The sequence below is a fragment of the Aythya marila genome (assembly GCF_965140915.1).
Source record: "Aythya marila genome assembly, chromosome: Z".
Taxonomy (NCBI): Eukaryota; Metazoa; Chordata; class Aves; order Anseriformes; family Anatidae; genus Aythya; species Aythya marila.
Genome location: NC_139080.1, coordinates 41,224,458 through 41,252,347, shown reverse-complemented (window position 1 = coordinate 41,252,347; position 27,890 = coordinate 41,224,458). Strand labels below are relative to the sequence as shown.

The window sequence follows — 27,890 nt, the reverse complement described above, 5'->3', positions numbered from 1 at the left end:
ATGAAATTAAAGTATTACAACTTGATCTACTTTTCAGAATGGAAGCTTCTCAGGATCACTTGGCAACATAGACTCATACAATCATTTACGTTGGAAAAGACCTGTAAGATCATCTAGTCCAACTCTTACGAGTTTTGAACCTTTAAACTTAAAGACAAACACTGTATATCAGATTCTACTATCCCATCTCTCAGAGCTAGCTACAGTAATTTAAGAAGTTCTTTTGAATCGGGACTGACACGCATGTGAAAATGTCACAGAAATAAATTATTGAAAGCAAAGTTGACTGGTTTGTTTGAAAAAATCATTCCTAATGCTCAACTAAATGACCTAGGTGCAAACCCTAAACTAAAAGGTAATTTTTCCAAATGAAAACCTTTACCTTGCCCCAGAGCTTAAAAAACATTCCAATAATTTGTTTAAACATTTAATATCTTCATCTTTGCAACCCTTTCAAATAAGTGGACTTCATAGTACTTCCACTTCTCTATATGAAGAAAAAAAAAAGACAAAGCACTATTAAAACCACCGAAGGAAACTAATAATTATAGAACATAATTACTATATTAGTCTCTTGACCTATTGCCTTGTCATGGCACTTAGTTAAGCATACAAATACAAAGAAAGCTATTGCTTTTATTTTTTGGGGCCACACTGAAGTGAACCTTCTCCAGTGTTAAACAGCGCCTTCTGTACTGCATTAGGCAAACCAAGACCTGCGTTACTCTGTGCCATAGTTCAGAAGCTGCCAAGGCAGCTGCCTGTGCAGAAAGATGGGAAGAAGTAGCTGGGGGGGGCAGACCTGAGAAGTCTCAAAACAGTATTTTTTCATCTCTGTTCTCACATTTCTGTAAGTTATTTATGAGAGTAACCTAATTCAGATGGAGTAGACATCCTCCAAAAGTCCCTTCACAGATGTATTATTCTTCAATCCGCACCAATAAAGAACACCTGTATTCAATTATTTTAGAAATGGTTCTGTACTCATTTTCATACTTGAAGCTTCCAACTACTTTTGTACCCACATTGTCAGGCATCAACTGATGTTTGCCTTAAAAAACACTCTTTCCACTTCCAATGCAATATGCTGGAAATAAATTTAAAAACAAAATTTTTACTAAATTTTATTAGCTTGGAACTGTTTACACTCTGTAACAAGATCTGTGATATACAATAAAAACCATATTCCAGGAACCTTTGTGTGTAGTAAAACCTGTGAGGTACCAGTACAACATTTGTTTCCAGGAATAAAAATCTAGTGACAAGTGATGCAAACAGGAAACAGGAATACTAACAGCATGGAATGTTTTGTGAGTTTTAAAAGTCTACACTATTTTACAAAAAAAATCTCACAACCTGTACTGAGGCATCCAAATTTTATTTTTAACCTTGTATGTGTAAAGAAAAGTCCAAACATTTTAAGTGCTGGTAACACTGTGGATACTTTCTTGTATTTCAGAGACAGATCCTATGGTATCAGTTCCAGAGCAGTCTACCATCTGCAGTCTACTTTGATCTGTTCTTGTTCCATCATTTGGAATTGCAGTTTCAGTCACTCTAGGAATGTATTTCTTCGAGGAAAAATTTTTATTTTTTTCACCAGAAGCACTGCTGGATATTCTGCTACCATTACTTTTAATATTCATACTCGAGTCAGTAAATGAATGCAGACTGGTGACCAATTGCCTTGCTAAATAATGTCCTTTTGCTTGTTCATTTTGTTTGACTCTTTTCTCAGAGAATGTTGGAATGCTGTTTTGAGGTTTATCCTCTTTGTTTTGGTTAATTGCTTGACTTTCATTTTCTTTCCGTAAGACTGGCTGCTGCTGTTGCACAGCAGTTGGAAGTTCCTGTGTTTCTTTAAGAGAAGAGAAGGTATTATTCACCACCAGCTGGGACTGAAATGTGCCAGGAGAAAGCTGGATGTTCCCACCTCCGCTCTGAAATAAAGAGATTCCAGTTAAGATACTGATGAAACTAGAGAAAAAAAAATCCAATGCTGCAACTGTCATGTACTTGAGTCTGCATAGCAAAATAAAGTCTTTACAAAATATACAAAAGATTTAAAGATAATAGCAATCACAACCTCTATTGCCCTACAAAGCAACCAAGTTTCAGAAGATAGCTAGGGTGAAAATGACAGAGTAGGCATATTTACTCTTTCACATCTGGCTTGAACTTTATGCTACAGAAATGAGTCAGTCATAATGCAGCCAAAGCACAATCACTTCCATCATTCTGAAATAGAATTCAGTATGTTTGCTCCGAGTTCATAGCAGTTTGATCCCAGTAGTTTATCCCACAATACCTAGCTGCAAGAAGAATCTAAACTATGAAATACTAGGAGATACTAGGATTTAAGTATGAAATAGTACTAACGTTAGTTGAACCTTTTTTCACGTATACTTAAAGAACACCTCAAATTCAAGCTTCTAATGAGCAGAATAAAAAAAAACATGACTTAGAAGAGCTGCATGGACAAGTTCAGAAGAATGCCATCAGCTGAAAACATAGTTGCAAGCTGCAAGCTGAACTACAGCAATGTGAAAGAACCTGTGACTCAATTACTCCTAGTAATTTTAACAGACTCTGAAAAACTGGAAATTGCATTCAACAGCATGAAAAAAAATAATTGTGTTTTAGAAGCTCATGGTATTCTTGAAGAATTTTGAACACTTAATCATTTGGAACACTTAATGGGGAAGACATTAGGTATAATAAACATACTGGAATGCAGAATAATACCTAGTATGAAAGTTTTATCCAACCTGGACCTTGGACAGGATTGCAGGCTGCCAACATCTTAACTTTGATCTTTTTTTTTTTTTTTTTTTAAGTGAACTTTGGTACCTTGCTTGAAAAATCCTGAAAGTTTTCCATTCATTGTCTTTGGAGCTGAAACTAAAACTTTATGTGGTTAAGGTGTATACTAGCCTGAAATTCGTATCATTGCTCACCTAGGAATGTAAGAGAACTGGAAACATATACTACCATTACTTAAAAGAAAATTCCTGCTTTCCAGTGGGCGTACTGTACTATCCTCTGTTATCAAATTCTACGGTATTAAAAAGCGCTATATATCATTTTTAAGTGTCTTTAAAAAACTACTCATGATATTTTCTGATTTTAATGTATCAGTATGGTAACTTCGTATTTCAGAAAAAGACACATGGAAATTACCACCAACATTTTCTTTAGTACATTACAAGACAGTATAGTTTCTGTTCCAAACGCTTATCACTTAGAAAGTTGACATTAATCACTATCATCTGTATAAATACAGCTACAGCAAGAGACTGTAATAATAGTTTCACGGATCACTTGGTTATCATTACTTCCAGTCAGAGTAGGAGAACTGCTGAAAAGTACATTAGGTATTGCCAAGTACACTGCCACTACCATTTCCTCTATTGACTTACTCTGCTATTTTGCGTATGTTCTTGTCTTTCTTCTTCAAAAGACTTCTCCTTTAGCACATTAGCAGGCTTACTGAGAGTAGAATTCATTTGTGGATGCCCCAAAAGACCAAAATCTGACTGATCTATCCCAGCTAATACAGCAAGTTGTCCAAGTCTGTAAAACAAAGCTCAGTAGAAAATGATGTGTCAAAAAAAAAAAAAAAAAAAAAAAAAAACACAAACAAAACTCATTCATGTGAAAGATCTAAATGCTCAAAACCAGAAGAAACAATCCATCTCAATATCTGAAGATTGTTTTTCCATTTTTAAGAGGCCCAAAACAGCTATCAAAGATCAAAACGAGTGGTGACAGCTATTTTCCTATCTTTGCACTAATTAGCCTGCAGGTACAAAATCACCAGTCTTTTTACTCAGTGTTACCAGCGTGAGTCATCTTCCAGTTAGCACTGATCTCAGAGCAGGATGCCAGCAAACAGACTCCGTGTCACGCAGATGAAAACTTTATCATTCAGGCACAAGTTTGGTGCACATTTCCCAAACTAGTATGACCTCTAACAGCCAAATCCAATTACATGCCTCAGGAATAGTCATGTTGTTTCACCTGCTAGTTTAGAAGTCAGCCAAACCTGCCATTTTTAGTTTATCTTTTAACTTAAGCCACAACAAGAAGTCAGGAGTTGCAGCCATCACTTGATAGCATGGCTCTTTACAGAAGTTTATTGAGAAAACCAGTCTTTGTGACTGGGATTTTGTAAGCTTCAGAGCAGCTCCAGAACTTGTCATGACCAGATATAAGACCCATTTGAAAAAAGTTATTTTTATGTAGCAAGAGAACACCTTTCCTTTGGCAGAGTCTTAATGCAAACTTTAATCAGTGTTCTCTAGAATATTTCAAGTCATAAAGAGCAATCCAAAATTTAAGTACAGAGGACAGTTTCGTTCATCTAGTTGCCTTCTGTATTTCCATCAGTAAAAAGGGGCCCCAAGACAACAGAACACGTTCTGAAGCCAGTTCAACTGCATTTTCAGCCTTTTGAACTACAGGAACCCTAAGAACCACAGATGATCCACAGAACATTTAGCAAACAATTCAGTAGAAGCTTTCTTCTCTTTTGGAAAGGGCTTTTTGAAAGGACAGATACTTGAATTCAGCGGGGACAGTGCTTGGATGTTTTTTTTACACTGACAAAAGACTGAACAGCAAGGACATAGTTTTTTTGTTGTTGTTGTTGTTCCTTTGCTATTTGCCAGTACGCTCCTAGAGATCTGAGGGGAAAAGGTAGCAGAATTAACTGAGAGGATAATTTTGGAGAAAGTCTCAGCAGAAAGAGTAAGACTGAAGTAAAGCAACAACCTACCCAGCATCTTTAAGGAGGTCTAAAAAAGCATGAAACTTTTGAAAAGAGTTCTCAATGCTGCCAAGAACACCTTCATCTTCCAATATCATGTTGGCTACTGACTGCGCATGAAGAACCTCAGACAGGGAGATATTTAGATTCCTAAGTCTTGCATTTTCAATTTCCAGCTATAAAAGAAAGGCAGAAAAAAGTAAATAAATTTCTATCATTCTCAGTTCAAACAAATATCACCTCTGCAAGTCTATAGAACGATATCACAAAGAGAAACACCGAAAATCAGTGATATAGAGCTTCATGTACCAGAAACATTCAGGGCGCTGTTACATGGAGCTCCATGCAGGCTTGTTTATCCACAGCTTTAATTCTAAGCTACCATAAGTGATCTTGATGAAAGCACTTAAAACTGCTGATTCAGCACTGTCTTTAGTATGTACAGAATGGTGCAGAGCAAGTGCAAACAAAGACATTAGATTTTAAATCATGTTACTTTGCATATATAATACAACACATTAGCACTAATGATACTTTGCATGTATGACACATTAGCACCAAATATTTTATTTTTACTAGTAAAAAAAGACCTTAATGAAGGCCAACACTCTTCACCCCTCTCTATCAAAGGGAATGCATACCACTATCTCTCCTCTGCTCTGTGCATCTCAAAATTCAAAGTTTAAGATAATCCCATTTTTCCTTCCCACTGAACATTAAATCAATGACAGTCTGAAAGCTGAATGACAACTGTAGAATACACAGGGTTTTGTGTTTGGGTGAAGCATTAAGTCACTTATTTGAGTTCACAGACATGCAATCTTTGCTACCACAGGCTTACTTTCTTTTGTATTTTACAACAGAAGGCCAGAAAAATTACACATCTGCCTAATGAACTCTAGATGCTTAACTAGCAAAATGCTTGATTTTAGAGGTTATTGCTTGTTAGCTTATCCCTTCCACTCAGGAAAAGTATTATGTTCAAATAGCCTGGCATGAGAAATAAGACATCCCGCAGTAGGTATTTAGTCTGAAAATATTTAAGTATAAGCCAACACAGACTACTGGTTCACTTTACATTACATGAGGATGGAGATGTCCACAACAGAGGACAACAACGAACTTTGTGGAGTTTAGAGTCTTTTCTGTAAACCTGCTTCCTGTACTGGGCACCATTTGTTGTTCAATTTCAAAATAGTACCTACCATAAACATCATCCCACTGTAGATCATATATAAACACTAAAACCATTAAATTACATATCTTACACTCAACTCTATTGCAAGAAATTCTCCTTTTTGATTACACTCAATTCAAAAGGATCTTTCTAGGTCAGCAACACCAACTCATAACTGGCCAACATGCTACCAGTAAACCCATCCAACATTTTTAATGCCCACAAGAACAAAAATTATATTTGGCTTATGCTGTCCCTTTGATTTTTAACATTTGCAACAAACAGCTTCTCAGTGCAAGTCATTATAGAGAAGGTGGGAGAAGTCAGTAAAAACTATCCATCTGCTACAAATTGCAAGCAGTATTAACTACTTTCTCAATGAAAACAAACATCAAAATGCTCTACTTCATATCTAAAACATGAAATGAATAAAGCACATTGAAAGGGTAGCTTGACCAGGAGTTCAAGGCTCTGGAATAGGATCAGGAGAACAAACACACATTACTAAATGTAGATTTCATCACTGTCCGTAGGCTAGTAAATGATCCATGTGACTTTGAACTGAAATTCTGGAAGCTACCAGGTTAGAGGTTACTGATAATTACTCCAATTAAGCAAGTGGATAGTTTGATTGGCGCCTCCTGTAAAGTAAAGATGATTATCAGTTAAGGATCATTACCTCTGTTATCCGTTCTTCAGCCTTTACTCTGGCTCTTCGTTCTTCCTTTAATTTTTCTATGCATTCTTCCAGCTCCAACTATCATAAGACAGAAAATTTAATTCCAAATGTCAGATCAGTATGCAATATTACACACAAATTCAACATGTACAAGTGACAAATTTAATTTCTGGGAATTTCCTCAACTACATTCTTAATGAGAGGAAACTGACAGTTGAGACTCCCTCTAGTGGAAGGAAAAAATATTTGAGTTTTTATTTTTCATTTAAGCAGAAATTACATTTTTATCAAAAGGAATTTGTTTAAGTTAAAGCAACTATTAGTGTCTCAGAGTAGTATGCTTAAATCCCTTCCTTGAGCAGGAGGATTTGAAGTTCCCAAAAACTTGAATACTAAAGTCAAATTCTCCTCATTCAGTCACATCAAGGTATGTTTGGAGAGACCTTTTCTCTTTGCACACTGGCAGTTTGAGGAGCTCCACCTCTTACTGTTTATTCCCACTCTGCAATTCCATCATTGTTTTTCCACAGCTGATTGTCCCTCTTTGAAAGGTTCTGCTAACGCCTGCTACCAGCTGAACAGTAACCAAGGTGTTCAGCTGATCGATCCTCATGACAGGTCTCCACCCAAGCAGCTGTGCAGTAAGTGCTGTTTAACAACAGTACCTCAGGAAAAATTAACACAGCTAAGAAGGGCCCCCCACGTCCTTTCACATTACTAGCCACAGACTTCTGCTATTTACTTTGCTCCATTTCTGGAACTCACCCAAATCACATCAGCCAGCGTGAATTATTAGGATGGCTGAGAACTAACGTGGAAAAATCTCACTTTTTACCACAACAGCAAGTTGAATTAACTTGCCTTATGACCAGATAAGCAAAGACACAAGATGGGAAAAGACTTAATTAAGAAACAGAAAAGTACTGAAGGATGGCGAGGAAGTAGACCTCACAATTAAATTGTGAGGAGTGGCTAGCGTGGTTCTGTCACAATGCAAAATTCTTGTTTTGCATCAGTATAACAAAGGAATGGGTAACCAACAGGAGCTGTTCAATGCTGCTTTAATACTGCTATCAGATAAGCCACTATGGCCCAGAAAAGTATTCTGATACCAAATTTAGAAAGTGACACTACAGTGGATTACCTTACTGTAATTAAAATCAGTAAAATCTGGGCCAATATAAAGATGGGAGGTTTGGAGTACATTCCTAGAGTTTATTGTTTCTCTTTGTAAGCACAAATTAATCACAAATTACCCCTTCCTTGCAGATGCACTATATGTAATCCAAAAATATACTGGAAGTATCAGATTTATTTCACTAAGTTGGAAAAAAGGATTTTTATGCTAACAAAGGTCAGTATGACAACCCTTCCCCAAAGCAAAAAACGCACCTTCTTTCTGTCTGCAGCGCATCACAAAATGACAGAATGGCTGAAGTAAACATATCTCTGGAGGTCACCTCATCCAACCTCCCTGCTCAGCAGAGACATCTTGAGTCAGCTGTCCAGTACCATGTTTTTGAAAACCACACTTTTGAACATCCCCAAGGCAGGAGACTCCACAATCACTTTGGGCAACTTATGCCACTACTTAGTCACCCACACGGTAAAAAGTTTCTCCTTATGTTTCTGATGAAACCTTCTGTGTTCCAGTTTGTGCCCACTGCCTCTTGTCCTGACACCCCGCACTGCTGAAAACAACCCTGGCTCTGTTCTCTTCACACCCTCCCTTCACAAATTTATACACACTGGTAAGATCCCCCTGAGCCTGCTCTTCACCCAGCTGAACAGTCCCATGAACAGCCTTTCCTCATAGGACAGATGCTCCTGTCCCTTCATCACTCTCATGGCCCTTCCTTGGACTGCTCCCCAGTGTGACCTGGGCATCACAGAACTGGACACCCTACTCCCAGTGTAGCCTCACCAGTGTGGACTAGAGGGGAAGGATTGCCTCCCTTAACCTGCTGGCAACACTCTTCCTTGTGCAGCCCAGGATACTGTTGGCCTTCTTTGTAGCAAGAGTATGTTGTTAGAGTATGTTCAACTTTTTGTCCGCCAGGACTCCCAGAACCTCTTCTGCAGAGCAGCTTTCCAGCTAGGAGGACCCCAGCATGTATTGGGGCCTGAAGCTGTTCCTCCCCAGATGCAGAATTTTACTCTTCTTATTCAACTTGGTTGCATTCTCAAGTCCCAGAAATAATATTCTGTTCTCTCCAAACAAGAACACAAACATCAAGTATTTCCTGAAAACACTCCTGTCCCTGCTGCACAGAAGCTTTTGGCACATGGATTTCCATGATTCCAGACACAATGCTCTAGATGAGAGTGTTGAAGACACTGCACAGGCACAGTATCAACAAAATGCACGTGCACAGTAATATGAAACCACCTACACAACTAAGTCCCAGGCCAATGGGAATACCTTAAAAAAGTTCCTAAAAAGTTTCTAGAGAAAAAGGGTAAGTATACATCAGCTGAAAAAACAGCGATCTATTTACCGTGTATTTGTGGTGTCATTTTGCCTTCCATATCAACTCTAAGCTACCCCAAATTTGCCATTACATATAGATATGCAACGATATCAAGTTTTAACTTAATTTTGGCTTATATAAAAACAGTTCTGTGGTCCCAAACGAACTGTTTGTTCACACAGCATGGTCCTTTACGACAAACACCATGGAAAGACTGACTGTGAGTCTTACTTTATGCAATACTTACATGGAGGCAATACAGCTTCTCCATTCAAAACCCAAATCCTAACAGGTGAGATACAGTCCTGTTACTCGGACTGAGAACGTATTTTATAGTAGTGCTAGATTGCCACAGCAGTGTTACTGGGCCACTGAAATACCTTTGTTTTCCCTTCCTTTTTTTGTAACACTCTCTGTGAAGACATTTGCAGCTACTTCATTTTTTTTTTTTTTTTTTTTTAGAACTACCGAAGTAATAGATGGAATGATAAAGAACAAATTAAAAAAAATAGTTACTGAGCTGAATTATAAAATGGAGCTTTTACACACTTTCAATTTTTAATTAGTTTCATGCAACAACCATTACAGTATTTTAGCTCTTCAAAATAACATTAAAATACATTTTTAAAGAAAGTACTTGTAAGGAAATTACTAAAGCAATAACACTCATCAAAAGATTTGGGAACCATGATTCAAGTCCAGAAAAGAGGAATTATGCATAATACAGTATTGTGCATTAAGTGTAATTCTTCCTTATTGTGACCCTGATTTGGCAAGATAAGTACAGCATACACATGTTCATTTACACTATTCAGAAGTTGGAAATTCAGTGCACAATCAACCCACATCTTTTGAAATAGAAGCCTGTGAGACAATTAAAATCTATTCAGAAAGCACTCTGTGACTGGTTATTAGCTTAATCATAATTTCCTGAATAAAACAGTTTATTTGGTATCATTTATCTTCATGAAATTTAAGGCACAGAACATGCTTCTTACCTGGAATTGTTGATGCTTTGTTACATTAATCTTTTCTAGTGATTTTGTCAAATCTGGATTATGGATAACATCTTCTAAATCTTCTGTCTCTTCAGTTTCAGATGTTGAAGCACTTTCTACTGTCACTTTCACAGGAATACCTGTCTAATTGCATCAGAAAAGAAAAACACACCCACCCACAGTATTAAACTGTGTAACAAAAAAGAAAGATTAAATGCTATCAAAAGCCTTATTTAAATGCAATCTTTTCCCAAAGTCCATTAAAATGAATACGCAGCACACCCAGTTACGCAATTCTGTGATAAATTTGCATAATACTTTATAAAAAGAAGATCTGTGTGTATATATTGGGCATATGTGTCAAGGTTTTAGCACTAGGGGCCTATGGGGATAGCTTCTGTGGAGAAGGCTTGGTGCTGCTCTGTGCCACACGTGGCCAATTCCAGCCAGCTCCAGTGGCCCCCACCGCAGGACACAGGCAATCCACATGTGCAGTACTTCTGTGAAACCTTGCTTACTAAAGGACTTAAACACCACAGGCAGCGATTAGGAGAAAACAGTCAGAAACAGAGGGCACACTAAGGTCAGAGGAGAAGGAAGTAGTTGTCCATGACAGAGCAGCCTGTGGAGGACCCCCTGCCAAAGCAGACAGACGGGCAAAAAAGAACTGCAGCCCTGTGGTGCGGTTTTACCCTGCTGGGTGACTTAACTCCACCACAACCACTCACCGCCCCCACCTCTTGAGAAGACGGGGAAAAGAAAGTATTCTGGAAAGAAAAAAAAGTCTCACAGGTTGAAGTAAGGATAATTTAATTAAAAGGAAGAGAAAAAAGACAAGCAAATGCTGTGCAGGAGCATGGAAAGAGAAAAAAAAAAAGTATCAACTTCCCATCAATAAGCAATATTCAGACACAACCTGGGAAACTTAATACACAAAATGGTTGTTTGGGAGAACAGTATGTTTTCATAACGAGACCCCCATTTTCCCCCTTCTTCTCCTTTCCCGACAGTGAACTCCATCCCAGCGAGACACGGTACAAACCTATAGGAGAGTCCATACCACAGCAGGTGTTCCCGATGGACTGCAACTTGGGGGAAGCCCATGTCAAAGTAGGGGATAAATGTGCTGGCTGCTGCAACAATCTGACCTGTCTGCCCAAATTAAAGTTTAGTATATGCTAATCTCCAGCTTTTCTCTGAGAGTGGGGACATGATGGAAATGGGAAGGTGAAGGAGGAAAAAGGTTCCCCCTACAAATACGGATGGTTCTAACACAAGAATGTAGTCCTAAAGCAGAAAAGAGAGAGGAAGGGGGAGAGCAGAACCTCAGAGAAAAATGTTAATTCTACTTATTGCCTCAGGGTAGATTGTGTCCACACTCAACCCCAGCCTGCTCACAGGGTTAATAAACCAAGAATAGTGATACAGAAATGGGAATAAACTGAGCATCAAAGATTCAACCAAATGCTTTAGTAAACTATTACTTTGCATTTCTATGTGACAAAGAAAGTCTAAGTTATGATGTCCCAGTCTCAACTTTTAGACAGTAAGATTCTGTTGAGCACCCATCTTTTTTTAAGCACTCATATACTAAATAAACCTTCACACGAGCAAGGAAGTACCTGAATCTTCACTGGTAACTCTTGATTACCATCCACTGCCTCTCCCCTAAAAAGGGAGAGAAAAATATTTTTGAGGAAATTAAGCTTGTGAAGTCATCATTGATACTTCAATTTCTAAACATCAGCTTTAAGACAGGTAAAGCAGTTAAGTTAAAAAAGCAGACACTTTGCTGTACCCCTTTTAACACTCACTACATTCTCATTTTGTTCTACTAGTACTCCTACGTAATTATGACTTAGGGCAGCGTTACTGGATGCTAACAATGTCTTCCATAGATATCTTGTTTAGTTCATTATGACCTGAAGTCAGCAAGATAAATTGGTGTTCAGCATTTCTAAAGAAACAAGTGTCATATAATTAGTTATAGTACATTAAGAAATCTGTTTGTTTAAATAGACCTTAGCTGCTCAAACTGGAGATTATAGAATATATAAGTTTTTAGTTGTCTTTGTATCTTTTTTTTTTTTTTTTTTAATTTCTTCAAGGTGTTGGAAAGGAAGCATTATAACAATATTACAACTTCCAAGTGTTACAAAATTCTTTTTAAACTTCATATAGCTAAGGTGACAACAATTACGTCAGAATTAGAGGAGACAAAACAGAAAGAAACGATAGGGAGAGTTCCTACACATCTTGAGTTGGAAGGCAGATCAACTATACTAGAAGCTTGGAAAACTAAATTACATCTTCTGCTATGAAGTATGATAAATCATCATTAACAAAGTAAACGAACAAGATTTGTTTTGGTACACCTGGATATTCCTATGGCCATCAAATTATGTCTTTGTGTCTATTTTAAAAACTTAGTGGAACAGAATTTGTAACACCCTCCAAGAATTATGTAAGGAGGAAAAGTATGGATATAATATGAAGTCCAACTTCAAACATGTATTTAGAAAAGCTAACACTGCTCTCTCCTTCCTTTATTATGCAGTTTTTATGCTTTAATATTTTTCCCTTTTACTGTGAAAACCTCACCTGCATCTCTTTGCACGTTCTGCAGTACGCCAAGGGAGGAAGCCTTTTGTGCCTGGTGGTAGTGGTTTTGGTGAATAACTATCTTTCACAGATGTAGTCTTTTTCCCAGGACTTACAGACTTTTTAGATGTTAATCCTGCATTGAACAGCAAGAATAGGAGGAAAGAATTCATTGCAACTAGATATTTATAAACAGTCAACTGCAACTGTATGTATAAGTGAAATTTCCAATGTAATAAAAGGACTGCAAGAAATCTACATTTCAATCTTATTTTGATGATCTTTTCAAAAATTAATTTCTGTTTTGCTTCTCAAAAAGAAGGGTGGCAAGCTAATCTGCTGGCATGTTTAACAGTTACGTCAGGTTGGCCAAAGTAATGCACACGGTTATTAAGAAATGGAAGCAAAGTTTCATAGCTAAAATTTATTAATACTGGTAATTTCAGATACCCGATTCAGTTGTTGGAAGTGGGAACTTAAGACAGTTCATTAAACAATGAAGGCTTCATATGCACTTCAAATTGCCCTCTAGTGGTTTTAGTGTGAAAAGCATTGTTTTTGTATTTTGCAAGATGCTTGCATTTAAAGCTGGTATTCCTACTGATCACTTCCACAGACCACCAGCATCGTTGCTTAAAAGGAATAATTAACCAAGTCATATTCACTAATTCAGCCTTTCGTTTGTTTAAATCATAATATAACTCAAAGTACATTCAGAATAAATGTCTATATTCTACATCAGGTTATGTATCAACAGAATTAAGACCCAGAAAACTGTCCACCACATATTTTATATAGTTAAACAAGAGGGAACTCAAGTTACTTCTTGAGTACAATCAATAGAACAACTGATTTTGTAAGGGCACCAAAATGTAAAATTGGGGTAACGGAATTCCAAATGTCACTTTATTGTCAAAAAGTAAACGGGATAGATATTTTTAAACTGTATTTAAGTAAGGCATTTTCTTCCATCACCCTGAGCATCACAATTTATATAAATAAACAGATTTTAATTTGATTTATGCTTACCACTATGCCTCCAAATAACAATAGCAAATATGAAAGACAAGCCAAATGTATTACGGTGAAATTTTCAGTAATTTTGTTGAAAAATAGTGTATTGCAGTGTCCTGGTTTCAACTGGGATTGAGTTAATTTTCTTCGTAGTGCCTGGTATGGTGCTGTATTTTGGATTTAGGTGAAAATAATGCTGATAACACACTGATGTTTTAGGTGTTGCTGAGCAGTGCTTACACTAAGTTAAGGACTTTTCAGTTCCTCGTGCTGCCCTGCCAGCAAGGAGGCTGGGGGTGAATAAGAAGCTGTGACGGCACACAGACAGCAAAGCTGATCCAGACCAGCCAGAAGGATATCCCATGCCGTAATACGGTGTCATGCTGAACAGTAACACTGGAGGGAGTTGGCTGGGAGGCAGGAAGGGGTGCTACCTGAGGTCTGGCTAGGCATTAGTCAGTAGATGGTAAAAAAAACTTTGTTGTGCATCACTTGGTTTTTTTTAATCACTATCATGATTATTTTCCCTTCCTTTTTTATCCTATTAAATTGTCTTCATCCCTACCCACAAGTTTTTTCAGATTCTCTCCCTCATCCTGCTGTGAGGGGTAGTGAGTGAATGGTTGTGTGGTGTTCAGCTGCCTGCCAGGTTAAACCACAACATGCAGCTATCAGTACTAAAATATTCAAAATACCTATGTTATTTTAAGCATATTATTTATAATAGGTTTGCATAAAGTTTTTAAAAAGAACATTTTGTACATCAGATAAAAAATAATTGTTTGTCTTGGCACTGTCTGCTACAGAAAGGCTACAGCATCAGAAAAACTAGGCAACTCCCTACCAGCAAGTGCCCTAGAAGTGAAAAATTGTGGAGAGGATGCACTCAGAATACACGCAATGCTTCAGAACAGTTAACTTAGTATATCCAACACTTTTCCCAACCACATACACAGCAGCCCTAAAAGCAACAGAAGGTTCACTATAGAAACCACTGATGGAAGACATTATTAAATTTTCTTTGAAGAAAGGTATTCTGCAAAACACTGACATTTAAACACACTAAACATTTCATAATTAGCATTCTTAAACATTAACATGCCATTTTGTAAACAAAATTCACTATAGCAGGAAAAAAATATAGTATTACCAATACGAATAGTAGCTTTTCCTTTTCGACCACTTCCTAGGACAATAGTTCTTTTCTTTGGTCTAGCTTTCAAAGCATCCTTGGAAGATGGTGAAGTCAGCCATTTATACTGGATTTATTTTTGAATATAAAGAAAGAAGAGTTAGTTTAGTAGCTAATATTTTAAGAGGTGCTTATTTAAGATCAAATTTATTTTTATTATTTTGTCAGATACAAGACTGCCACTGCCAGTTACAACTTAATAGTGAACTGCAAAACTAGAGAAAAACGAAAATCCCACAAGCCCCCAACTTAAACACAGATTCAATGCAAGTCTGAATGCTGCATTATCAGTGAGTGTTCCCAGAATACCACTGTTAATATCCCATCCAATATTTTCTTTTCTCCTGCACAAAACACTTCTCCTTTTATAGTAAAAAAATGGCATCAACCCTATAAAAAGGAAACTTTGGCTCTTGCTTTCATTCTCTACAGAAAGTTGGCTTGCTAGGAATGACTGGTTCCAGCCAAACTTCTCCAGAGTAATAAAAGCTTAACTAACATGCTATTATATTACCAATAGAGTCAGTATTTTTTTAAAAATTAAGTTCAATTTTCACTGCCTCTAACGAAAAGACTTCCATACAAAGTAAGAGCATCCCAACTAAAATTAAGATGCTTATAATCAAAGGCAATTGCTATAATTCAGACTTCTTTACAGCAACAGCTCTACTCATAAAAGGTTCTACTTCTGCCAGTTAATGTCTTATTATTATTCCCAAGTTACACGGTCACATAATTTTCACTGGACTTTGTACTAACTATAACTTGATGCACACTGCTGAAGCAGCCATCAAAGGAAATGCAGTTAATATTAATGCTTATTTCAGACAGCCCTAAGCCCCACCATCATAGTACTAGGAACATGAAACCAAAATTATTCCCACCTAATGCTCAGGGAAGATTAATCTGCAATTACCATGCTGCAGCTAACAAATCCTAGCAGAGTGAACTGCACATTTGCTACTACAAAATAGACTGAAACTATTCTTGAAACAGCAAGAATAGCTTAGCTTTGTTTTACTACACATAAACTAGCTATTACTAAGTCAAACGTGAAGTTCACCTACTCAAGAGCATGCTATCTGCTGCTGTTGTACAATAAGTATGAAGACAGCAAAGGTACTAAGACAGTTGAAAAATGACTATTAAGCTGGGACTCTGAAAGCAACTTGTCTTGTAGAAATCTCCAGTGGATTTTTCTTCTAAATTACTCAGTCTCGCCTAGAAACTACACAAACTTTCACCACCTATCATACCCAATGATATCTGGGATTGCAATCCACCATCCAAGAGTTACACAGTGCTGCTAAGATAATACAACCTTCTTCCATTTTAAGTGTTCATTAAACTTATTGGAAAATTTCTTATGTTTAGAGGCAGCAGTTAGCAGTGAGCAATCCTTCCTGCAAACATGAAAACCCGATCAAAAGGACAAGCACATAAGTGCTATTTAAAGACAGAAAAATGACTTCTTAAGCAGAACAAGATGTAAGGGCTGCTGAGACTGGTATCCAGTAAGCAGGTGTAACAGTACATTAGAGGCTATTAGTGGCAGCTGAAACATGATCTTTTGTTATTAGACCTTACTGCTATATGTTAATCAAAAGCCCACCTAACTCCTCTTTATGAAGCAACGCACTATTTTTTTTTTTTCTCCTGACTCAACAAGCAGTTCAGGCAGAAAATATGGAGTTCACACAGTAGGTGCCACGATAAGATGGCGGAGAATGCCACTTCTCCAATATATACAAATTCCACATTTTACTGTGTTTTAGTCATGAGACTTGTCACAGTTAGCCTCTGGCAGGTTAAAAAGCTGAAACTAGAGGTAGATGAAACTGGAAGAAGTACTAGGGATGGTCATCCATCCAAGTTTTTAACTGTCTCTGTGGAAGAGATACAGTATGAATTAGGTAACTTGCTGCAAGAATAAGCAATGTATTAGTTTCAGACAGAATATTGTATCTTACACCTTGTCTCAGAAGTCCCTACCCAGATGCTAAACTTCGTACAACCGAGTCTTTATTTCCTATCAATATGAAATCCAGATCTTTAGCAACTATCATGGATAAAAATAAAGAAAAAGAACCCCACTAGATTAAATATTTCAAAGACGGATATGCATGTTTTCCCTACTACAGAAAAAGGACTAGCGTATCCTTTTAAAATCTCCCAAGTCGGAGGTAGTACACAATTAGCAAAAGGAAGCAATGTAGACACTAACTGACAGTTTTGCTTGCCAAGCTTAAGCTATAAGAAACAACAAAGTAAACATTGCTTCTTTAAATCTGTAAACATAATCTGTGATGGATCCTTCATAAAAATACAGGGGAAAAAAGCAGAAAAGGAACTGAAGTTTGTGTTATGCTAAAACTTGTTAAAAATAGAAAGAACTGGAGTATTAATTACATCCAGAATTTAGAAGAGGTCACTAGGACTCAAACAAATACACCCATAGATCATTTTTACTTGAAAATGAGTCCTTGTAGTTTTCTGCAGCACAGCTTTATGACCAACTGTTTGTCATCTTTGATACTCCTGACAATTTATAAATTTACTTGTTTTGATCCCTAAAAAAAAACACCACCACCAAAACCTACGCAAAACATAACAAAGCACCCACACACTGCTGACTTTCAATATAGAGCGCATCAAGACACTGCTGTCAAGAAACTCAACTGTTTTTCTGCTCATAATACTCAGGCTTATGTAACTGAGCTTAAAATCAACTGTAAATCCTGAGGTTAGGGTAGTAAATGTTTCAGTTTCAAAAGATTATTAACCTTAACATCAAATGTTTGCATTTGGCTAAACAGGTGGACTATCCCACTTTGAGTGCCTGTCCTGTTCACATGATATATACAGCAAATGCTGTTTACAACAGACTACCCACACAGTTTATGAAATAACAGATCTAGGCAGTTGTGTTCTTATTTATGGAAGAGACTGTTATTTAGCAAGCTGGTGATCAGTTGATCGGTCATTTTTCATTTACATTATTAATCTGGTATACAAGACTGTTAGCTTCGCCAGTAAGAATTAAGATACTGCACTACCTTGGTAAATATAGAACAAATGTCTTGAGTTGAGTGGTCTCATGGTATATGGGAGATTCCCCATAGAGTTGCTTCTTTCCACAGTTCAGTTTTCTATTTATCTCGAGCTATATTCTGTACAGGCAGATGCTATTTTCATGTAATACCTGCAACATCTTGCAAGTGTTGATTGCACCAGCCAATGATAAAGAGTACTTTTTCACAGCTAACCTTGGTTTCTCCAAAAGAGTCTTTAAGATATTGAAATGGAGAACTGTATTAATCCAAGAAATGTGACACAGACTTCTCAATTTATTAGATTCTCCCTGCAAAACCATAGCTCTGACTTCCAAGTATTTTCAAAGCCAAAAGAGCAATAAATTCCAGAACAAGAACTGGGAAAACAAGAATAAGTGTACACTCATTTGCTTGATAGCTCTTTTGGGAACTGAATCAGATTTCCGTCTTATAAATAAAAGACTCAGTATTTAAACAGTATATCTAATCATAAATGGTGCAGATATTTTATGTAAGTTACAGTAAACACTGTACAGTTATTAAAGATGGCAAATGAGACTGTACTTTAAACTATAGTTTCTTAAATGATTAATATTAAAAAATATAGTCTTGAGTAGTTTAAAAATTGACTATGTAAATTATTTTTAAAAGTTTCAAAATAAAGTTTTAAATTTAATTAAATAAAGGAACTCACAATTTAAAAAGGTAATTTTCATGTGTTAAGAAAACATTCTGCAAAACTTAGTTCAGAATTCTTACTTGTTCTATAGTAATGCTTAAGTATACAAAAATTGCCATTATCCTTCCAATAAAATGGATATCCTGTTTTTATTATATCTTAAATTACATTAAGGAAATCATAAGAAGTCCAATATAATATAGCTAATGTTGCTACTAGTGTTTTAAGCTTTTCTTTTCCTATTTTTTGTTTATTTTTTAAATAGTCACCTTTCTGTTTATAATTTGAATAGCTGCATTAGATTTATTCTGAACTAAGTTATCTTTGTAAAAATAAATGCAATGCCAGATACAAAAAACAAAGCACAAGTCACTCCAGAATGCCTAGCACATACCTCTGTATTAGCGTTATTTCCATTCATAAGAACTCTTTCAATAATCTTTTTCATCAGAATGTGATCTAGAATGAATTAAGATGTCTTGTTAAGAATTTCCCAGATGAGACCAGTATTTATGCAAACAGATCATTGAATAAGCAGTGTTAAATGCTTAGCAAAATACTGTTGCAGGCTTGTTCCTTGAAAGCAGTGTACTTTACCCCACCAGAACTACTCAAATAGAAAAAAACAAACAAAAAAAAAAAGGACAAAGGCACATACAGATACATACCAATTAATGGATTTTTTCTTATGTCAAGTACCACTAATGTTGTATTAGTTTGAAGAGCATCTAGTAATGACCTTGCTCCTTCACTGGATATTCCACATTGCTGCAAATCAAGTGCTAAAATATTTGGAGAAGTAAAACAAATTATTAAATGGCATAACTTGCAGAAATATCTAATACAACTTAATCCACACCTGATGAGAACCTCCATTTCATAGAATATGAATAAAGAATGTTACTCTAATAGCCAAATGTTCAAACAAGAATTATTAAACTTCTAGTTTTCAACTCTGAAATTAAGTCAGTAAAACACATTAACATTAACACATAACTGCTAAACAATTGCAAAGGAAGGAATACAAAATGATAGTTAAGTCACTGTGATTGAGAATTCTGAGAAGAGGTAATACATCTACATACTGATTAATTCAAGGTACCATAATATGTAAAAGCAATCAACTTCAGTCTATTCTGAGTCAGATCACAGCTTCTGCAAGATCAGAAAGTTATTTGGTCACTATGAAATAGTACTATCAAAGCTTTGCCATTTATTTCCTGTTATGCATACAGAACATAACAGAACAGTTGAGATTGGACAGATGTCTGGAGGTTACCTTGCCCAACCCTCCTGCTCAATCAGGACCACCTTGAGCAGGCTGCCTAGGACCACTGCATTCATCCAGATGGTTTTTGAAGATCTCCATAAAGGAAGACTCCACAACCTTTCTGGGTAACTTGTACCAGTTTTCTGCCACCCTCACAGTAAAATGTTTCTCCTGATGTTTGTGATGGCACCTCCTGTGTTTCAGTTTGTGTCTATTGCCTCCTGTCCTGTCACTGGACACTATTAAAAGGAACCTGTCTCTGTCTCCTTCACTGCCCCCACTCTGATATCCATACACCTTGACGAGACCTGCCCTTAGTCTCCAAGCTGAACAGTCTCAGCTCTCTCAGCCTTTCCTTATTCTTGTCCCTTCACCATCTTAGTGGCCCTTTGTGGGACTCCACCCCTCCAGTAGCTTCATCTCTCTCCCATACAGGAAAGCCTAGGACAGGCTGCCTCAGCAGTGCTGAGAAGCAGGGATGCATCACTTTCCTCAAACTGCTGGCAACACTTCTGATACAGGATAGATAGCCTTGGCCACCAAGGCACAGACCTGGCTCATAGACAACTTTGTTTACAAAGGACCCCTGGGCTGTTTTCTGCCAAGCCGCCTTCCAACAAGTCAGACCCCAGCATGTACTGGTGCATATGATTATTCATTCCCAGGTAAAAGAACTTCTCTTTACTAAACTGCATTTCTCTAGTCCGCTGAGGTCCCTCTGGATGACAACACTTCCTTGCCTTCTCAGGGATCAAAGCAAGGCTCACTGGAGTGTACCTCCTTAGGTCCTTCCTCCTGCCCTTCCTGAAGATCTGAGTGACATTTGCTTTCTTTCAGTCTTTAGGCACCTTTTCCAGTCACCATGATTAGTCAAATATTGGAAGTGGACTCACACGGGTATCAGACATCTCACTCAGCACTTGTGGGTGCATCCCATGAGGGCCAACAGAATTCTGTATGTTCAGTTTGGTTAACCCAATCCTCTTAGACCCACATGAATGTTATTTGTACACCTAGCTCACGGTATAACACTGTTCCCATGATTAAGTATATCTAAGAAAAGGGCTACAAAGCTAGTGGAGGGCCTGATGCACAAGTCCTGTGAGGAGCAGCTGAGAGAACTGTGGTTGTTTAGTCTGGAGAAGAAGAGGCTCAGGGGAGACCTCATTGCTCTCCACAACTACCTGAAAGGAAGCTGTGGGGAGCTGGGTGTCCGCCTCTTCTCAAAGGTAACTAGTGATAGCACTAGAGGGAATGACCTTAAGTTGAACCAGGGGTGGTTCAGGTTGAAAATTAGGAGACATTTCTTCTCAGACAGGGTGGTTAGGCACTGGAATGGGTTGCCCAGGGAGGTGGTAGAGTCACCGTCCCTGGGGGTATTTAAGGAAAGGTTGGACGTGGCACTTAGGGACATGCTTTAATGGGTGACATTGGTAGTAACGGGATGGTTAGACCAGGTGATCTTGAAGGTCTTTTTCAATCCTAATGATTCTGTGATCATTATTAGTAATTTCATACGTATGTGCTGTAGAACAAATTACTTCTCTGATATGCTAGAAGACACTTCCAGATGACCCAGAAGTGTTTGGGCATTAACTATCCAAAAAGAGGGAAAGAAAGAATCTCTTTCAAAAGGAATTATTTCCTAGGTAAATAGGAAATTACACTACTGGCTACATTTGTTATTATCTGTCAGCTTTCAGTATTCTGTCTGCCTCTATCCAAAGAGTCAGTATTTCACAATACCTTTTAGCCACAGGTCCTCTCCTAGACAGTCTGCAAAGGCACTTGCTCCTCTATCTCCAACAAGCATGTTGCAGTTCAAAGTAATTCGCCTCAACCCTGTCATATAGTCGAAGTCAGGTCTCCTATAACGGAGGCTTTCAGCCCAAGCTTCGCCATGTCTTTTCATTGCCTGGTGCTTTGCAAAACAAGGTAGTGTTACCAAGTGCAAAGACAAAGCCACAATCAATGGTAAGATCATAAAACTGATGTTTAATGGCTTGTGTACTAATGCGAAAAACACATTTATACTGGTTCTCAGTTCAAGAAATACAAGTCATTCTTAAACATTACAGTTAAGTCATGTTTGCTCTCATGATCTAGTTTTCAATGCATATTACAAAATATGGTTAAAGAACTCTAAACATCTTAACACCTTTTTTATACCACTTAAAATGCACCTTGAACAAGATATACGCAGTAGGAAATTGCATGCTTTCATGCAAACTAATGTTAACATTAATTAGAATATGTTACTACTTACAAGCTTACTGATCAGTTAATTAGAAACTTCTAAACTGTAAACTTGATTTCATTATTTCTACCCAGTGCTTAAGAATACTTTATAGACATTCTGAAACATTTGTGAAAATGATTAGAGAAACAATCCTTAAAACAGATGTCAATTACAGCCCTAATATTCATTTGAAGATATCCTGAACTTTCTTTAAATGACACTTATTAAGAAAAAACACATTTTTATCTCATAGTGTAAACTGTTTTTTGCATATAATTTCAGAAACTTTGGAAAGACTGTTCACATACTTAACTTCACATATGCTGCTCACAAAGTGCTTTGATGTGTTAGCGCTTGAAAGTTAAAGAAAAAAATTAAATGTTCGATAAAACATGTTAATTAATTTTATGTTCACTGAGTCGGGAAACAACATAATAACAACCAAAAGCAGATCTGAACATTCACTGCTATTTAAATTACAACTCAATTATTCATTATCCAATTCCATTACATTTTAATTTATGGGGAAACAATTGAAAAAGGATACAATGTAACTTATTTCCGGAGTATAAATACTGCTCACTTTGAGCTGCGCAACACGGGTTACACAGAATAGCCTGTATTTTTCTCACTGGTGATCAGAACGTTTTCCTTTATTGTTGTATATGCAAGTGTACTACGATATATTTATGTCTACTCAGTATCAAATAATTTGGTCTTAACAGATGTTCACTTCAGGGCTTATGAAACTGATTACAATAAAACTGACTTAGCATTAAACATTCATGTGACAACAGCTTTCCCACAATGAAATACAATTTTCAGGACTTCCGTCTTTTTAATGTGTTACAGTAGCTATGCTAGAGATTTGCAGAGATTTGAAGTCACAAACAGTTCTTTGAGCTTGGGGAAAAATTAGATACTGTTAGATTTGTTACTAGCTGAACATAGTTATTATTCTTAGTTAAAGTTATTGTGAACATTTAGTTCAAGAAAGATGATGAAATTACCTTTAATACATTTGCCATATGCTCCGCTCCTCGCCAGGTGAGGCTACATCCTGTGAAGTTTACATATCTGATAGTAGCTGAATTCTTCACACTCTGACAGATTGCTGAAGAAAACAATAGCATGCATGTTATCTACACATACCACAACTAAGTTATCAAAACACATATATTTGTTCACTACCATATTAAGAAGCTGAATCAATAGCATGGCAAACACCACGACAAAACACTGGTCTTGAAGTAAAGGAGATTTTAAATGCATTTAATCTGTTGTACAATTACACAGTTTAGTGCAAGTGTTTAGAAAAGATTCTTTGAACAAGCCAGAGCATTTTATTTCAGTTTACTTGTATAGACATGAAAAAAATCAAGAAAGTTAGCCTCCAACTTAAATATTGTGACTGTTTTAAATAAAACTATAAGCATCACTATTAAGTAGCATATTTATTTACTAGAATCAAGTAAACAAATTCAAGTCTAAATAATGTTAAATCATGTAAAATAAAGAAAATATTATTTTTGTAACTAAAAACAGATTTAAAACAGGAATGGAAATAGTGAAAAAAATTACCTATTTAAAGCACTACAAGAGAGAGGTATTGAAACGTTTTTGATTCTGAACTTACTTTCTAATCCTCCATCTCCAATTGGACAGTGGGCTAAAGAAATGCTCTCCAGAGATGATGAAGCAGCCAAGCCCTTCAGAATAAAAGCAATTTTTTTTAGCTGGCTCAGATGCAAAATTACAAAAAAAGAGAAAAGTCCAAGTCAGACTTGCTCAGAACACATTGTGTTCCCTACAAGAAACTTTCGGAAGCTGGGAGGAAGGTCAAAGCTCACTTTACGCCTTTTTTTTCTTTTATATATATAAAAAACACAGTTGCCTACTGGCAACAGGCAGCACCTCCTTTCCTAGAAGCCACTCACAAGCAAACTAGAGGAAGTATTCTAATAACACACCTTAGAGACCTGCTTTTATCTTCTTGGTGTTCCAATTCTCTTATGTCATGAACATTCACTGCAGTTTGAGTCATATACGTAAGTTATATGCCCCCACATACACTGCAGTGATGTTAAGAAACTTCGTAAGCCTTGATAAATCAGGGCAGAGGAAAGTCATGCAAGTTTTGAAAGGCTCAGCAAGATTAGGTTATAGTAATTGTCTCATACTGTGGATAACACAAAGATGTGTTAAAACACGTGTTAAAGCACATTCTTGTGTGTGACAGCTATGTATAAAAGTAGTAGCTACTTCTCTAGGTTCTAAGCATATATTTATGATATATTTATGCGTATACTAACATATTCTTACCTTTGTTAGAAGTGTTAGATCTCTCTCCCTCAGGAGCAAACCGTGCAGTTCCAGATTTTTGAGTACATCAGAGATACCGAGACAGCCTTTGACAGCTTTGCATAGTTGGCCAGTCAAGTCTTTAGATCGAATTGCTGGAATTCTCCTTCTGAAGTAAGTTTTATGTCTTTCACCACCTAGTAAACAAAAATTACACAGCAGGAGCATCCAGTTCCTATAGACTTAGAAGGAATCATAATCACATTACACTTTCTTGCTGCTGTTCTTAAAAAGAAATAATTCCTCAGAGAGTACAAGTCTTAGCCCATGCATTCAATCACAAAAAAATTGTGCAATGTATTCTAACAAATATACATCAACGTATTTATCATCAACAGCCATCAGTACAAACCTGATTCTCCAAGACCTTGTTGATGAAAACTTCTTATTCCAATAGAAGTCAGAGTCTTATCATGCCTAATAGCATTCAGAAGTGGTGCCCAGTCCGCAGCTTTGATGCGATCTACAATTAGATCAAGAGTACCCTCAGTCAGGTTAGTTTTCACAGCTTTCAGAGGCACGGAGCTTTGAAGAGCACAAAGATGTTCATAATGTGAGTAGAAATCCAGCATGCATTGTCTTCTTATTTTCACTGAGTCAATCATTTTTTCTATCTGATAAGCTTTTCTGTAAAAGAAGAAAAAAAAATTTCATTTTTTTCCAATGTAAAATTGATTTAGCAACACAATCTCAATTCAACATGCATGCCCAAAACAGGAGTACATTCACTCACACTGCATCTACATGTCTTCACTGTGGCAGCTGAAACAATGATGTCTTACAATGCTAACTACCTGTGTAAACACTGCTGAATACAGCAAGAAAAAAACCTATGTTTTACTTTTCCATATAAATGGTTACCTACAAAACATAAAAGGTTCAATTACTAACTGCTGTAAAGTTCTCATTTTCCTTTTAACAGTTTTGTAGTGTAAAGGTCTGCAGATTCCTGAAAGGCTTGGAAACCCCAACCCAAAAATAAAGATATGAAAGACTACATTCCAAGCAGAGCTATTTGTGGCTTGCTAGTTTATTTTAGCTATCTGATTAACTAGCATTATGTAAGCACATTGTGGTCACAGAAACTAAAATGAGTACAGTTATAATCCAATGCTTCAGAAAGTGACCGTCCCTTATCAACCCCCTGACTTCAGGTGATACATAACATACTAGCCTTTCATTTCCAGTGCTTAACCAACATTCTTTCTCATGCTTCATTTAATTCCAACACAAACATCAGACCTGCACCTGAAGTAAAGAAAGGGGATCCTGGCCCCAGCATACAACAAACAGACAAAGGAAGAGGGGAAAGCTTATTAGACCCATATGAACTTGCAACTGAGACACGACTATGTAAACCAGGACCCATCTGCACAGATGTCAGCAGCTTTGACAACACTTCAGAATGCCTCAACTGTCCTTGAGGAAGTACACGGGGGAAAACAACACACTCTTTCAATACAAAACGAGAAGACACTGAATAATACTAGTTGGTGGCAGATTAATATTATTTTTTTTTTTAAACAGAGAGGAAAAAAAGAAACACAGCACATAGCAAAACTGAGAAGCCCCCTTCCACACAGGGTTTTTGTTTGTTTTTAGAAACCCAAAAGTTTTAGGGATTCAGGAGAGCAGTTGTGAAAATCACAGGGGAAAAGATTCCACACGGGACCACTGGCCCCACTGTGCCCGGCTGCCTGTACTGCGACACAAGCAGACGTTCACTGTCTCCTTACAGACTTTCTCAAGCATCTGCTGCTCTGCAGAGCTGCAGCACATTTGGCCTGCTGGACGGCTACGTTAAGCACAGACAACACCCACCAAACGCATCGAGCGGCTCCGGTCACGGCGTGCTGGCATCACGCAGCACTTTATTTTTCACCCACGCCGCATCGCCGCTAACCACGGGAGCCCGAGGGGCGTTCCGCTCCCCCGACCAAGCGAGCAGGGGCCGCCGGCCGCGGGGCTGCGGGACACCAGCCCCGCCTGACGGGGGAAGGGCGGCGGCCGCTCCCCGCTCCCCGTTACGGCCACCCCGCCATACCGAGCCGGGCCGGGCCTCGCCGATCCCCCACCCCTTCCCCGCCGCTCTCGGTGCTAACCTCGCACCTCCTCCCGAGCCCGCCGTTACAGCCGTTACAGCCGTTACCGCCGCCGCTCATGCGCGCGGGGCGGTTGCCCCGGCAGCCCAACCGCCGCCACGCGGCGCAGCAAGCCCGCAGCCCATTGGCTGCTCCCCCGCTCCCCCTTCCCCGCGTTCAAAATGGCCCCGCCCCGCCCCGCACCAACGGCCCGGAGCGCCGCTAGGGGGCAGCGCTGAGGGGCGCTGAGGGGGCGCCGCCCCGCTGTGGGGAGGGGGCGGGCGGTGCTGCTGTCATGAGGGGGTTTGTGGACGCGGGGGGGGAACCAGGCGTTTTGGAGGAAAATTTTACAGCTCTTTGGAAAGCAATTTGCCTCTTCCAAAGGGACTTGAGGTGGAGGGTTGGAAGAAAACAAGCGTTGTCTTTCACAGCCTCTTCGTACGTGCTGTGTAGCTGTACAGTCGGCAAATCACATTAGGTGCATATTAAACCGAATAAACTGAACATTTCAATTTCTAACACTATTTGCAGCGAACTGGTCCGAGCAGTCCGAGAGGAGATGCACTCCTCTTCCCCGCTACATTTCTCATTAGCTTCCTAGCTTAATTTAGGGAGATCTGAGTTCAGTCGAGACCGGAGGATTCGTACTAACATTAAGTTTTAAAGTGCATTTAACCCAAAGCGGCTCAAATGTAATCCATGAAATTGCAGGTCCTAGAATTTGCAGGTCATTCATGGAAAGTGACACCAACTGCTTGAGAAAAAAGATTGCTGTAAATGGGTGTCAGACCACCCTAATACTAAACAATAATAACACTAAACGCAGTCTTTAGGTAACCAGAGCAGCCCAAGTACTGTAATCAAGTGTGCCAGAACAAGAATTATTTCAGAAAGTCTTAGGTCACCGTCTGCACAAGTTGTTTCAGCATGTCATTTTGTGAATTGAGCATAAAAGCCAAGCGGTATTCAGGGCCATAATCATACAAATGGTAACAGCAGATTTCAATTCTTGACCGTAACACAAAATATTCCTGGTACTTGTAACACCTCTTGGTGTCACAGAGAAAACTCAAGGAAAATTAAACTGAAAACTTCTCAAGAAATTTTGCTTTAAAAGATTTTCTATTTATGCTATTTTGTTTAATCCCTTTTTATCAGGTAGGGAGGTATAATACATCTTCACTGGAAGTCCACACAGATTTGAATTTTTCACTTTGATTAACGTCATTAATCATTTTTTCTTTTTCTTTCTTTTTTTTTTTTTTTTTAATTCATTCATCTTACTTTTCTGGGCAGTCTTCACTCCA

At 37.9% G+C, this 27,890-nt stretch overlaps 1 protein-coding gene across 2 annotated transcripts; it reads right to left on the bottom strand.

The window, feature by feature from the left end:
• Positions 1-1,137: 1,137 nt before the first annotated feature.
• CEP78 (centrosomal protein 78) lies at positions 1,138-26,680 on the bottom strand. 2 transcript variants are annotated; one of them, XM_082784269.1, is made up of 16 exons: positions 26,605-26,680; positions 24,855-25,129; positions 24,464-24,639; positions 23,778-23,850; positions 23,152-23,255; positions 21,649-21,823; positions 19,301-19,414; positions 19,027-19,091; positions 14,859-14,967; positions 12,695-12,830; positions 11,716-11,761; positions 10,094-10,237; positions 6,625-6,702; positions 4,778-4,944; positions 3,420-3,573; positions 1,138-1,940 (listed from the first exon to the last, which is right to left on the bottom strand). In XM_082784269.1, the coding sequence occupies exons 2-16, from the start codon at positions 25,105-25,107 to the stop codon at positions 1,419-1,421; spliced, it is 2,316 nt and encodes a 771-aa protein (XP_082640395.1). In that variant the 5' UTR covers positions 25,108-25,129; positions 26,605-26,680; the 3' UTR covers positions 1,138-1,418. The 2 variants fall into 2 exon arrangements, with proteins under 2 accessions (XP_082640395.1, XP_082640394.1); XM_082784268.1 differs by lacking the exon at positions 26,605-26,680 and adding an exon at positions 26,324-26,424.
• Positions 26,681-27,890: the final 1,210 nt, after the last annotated feature.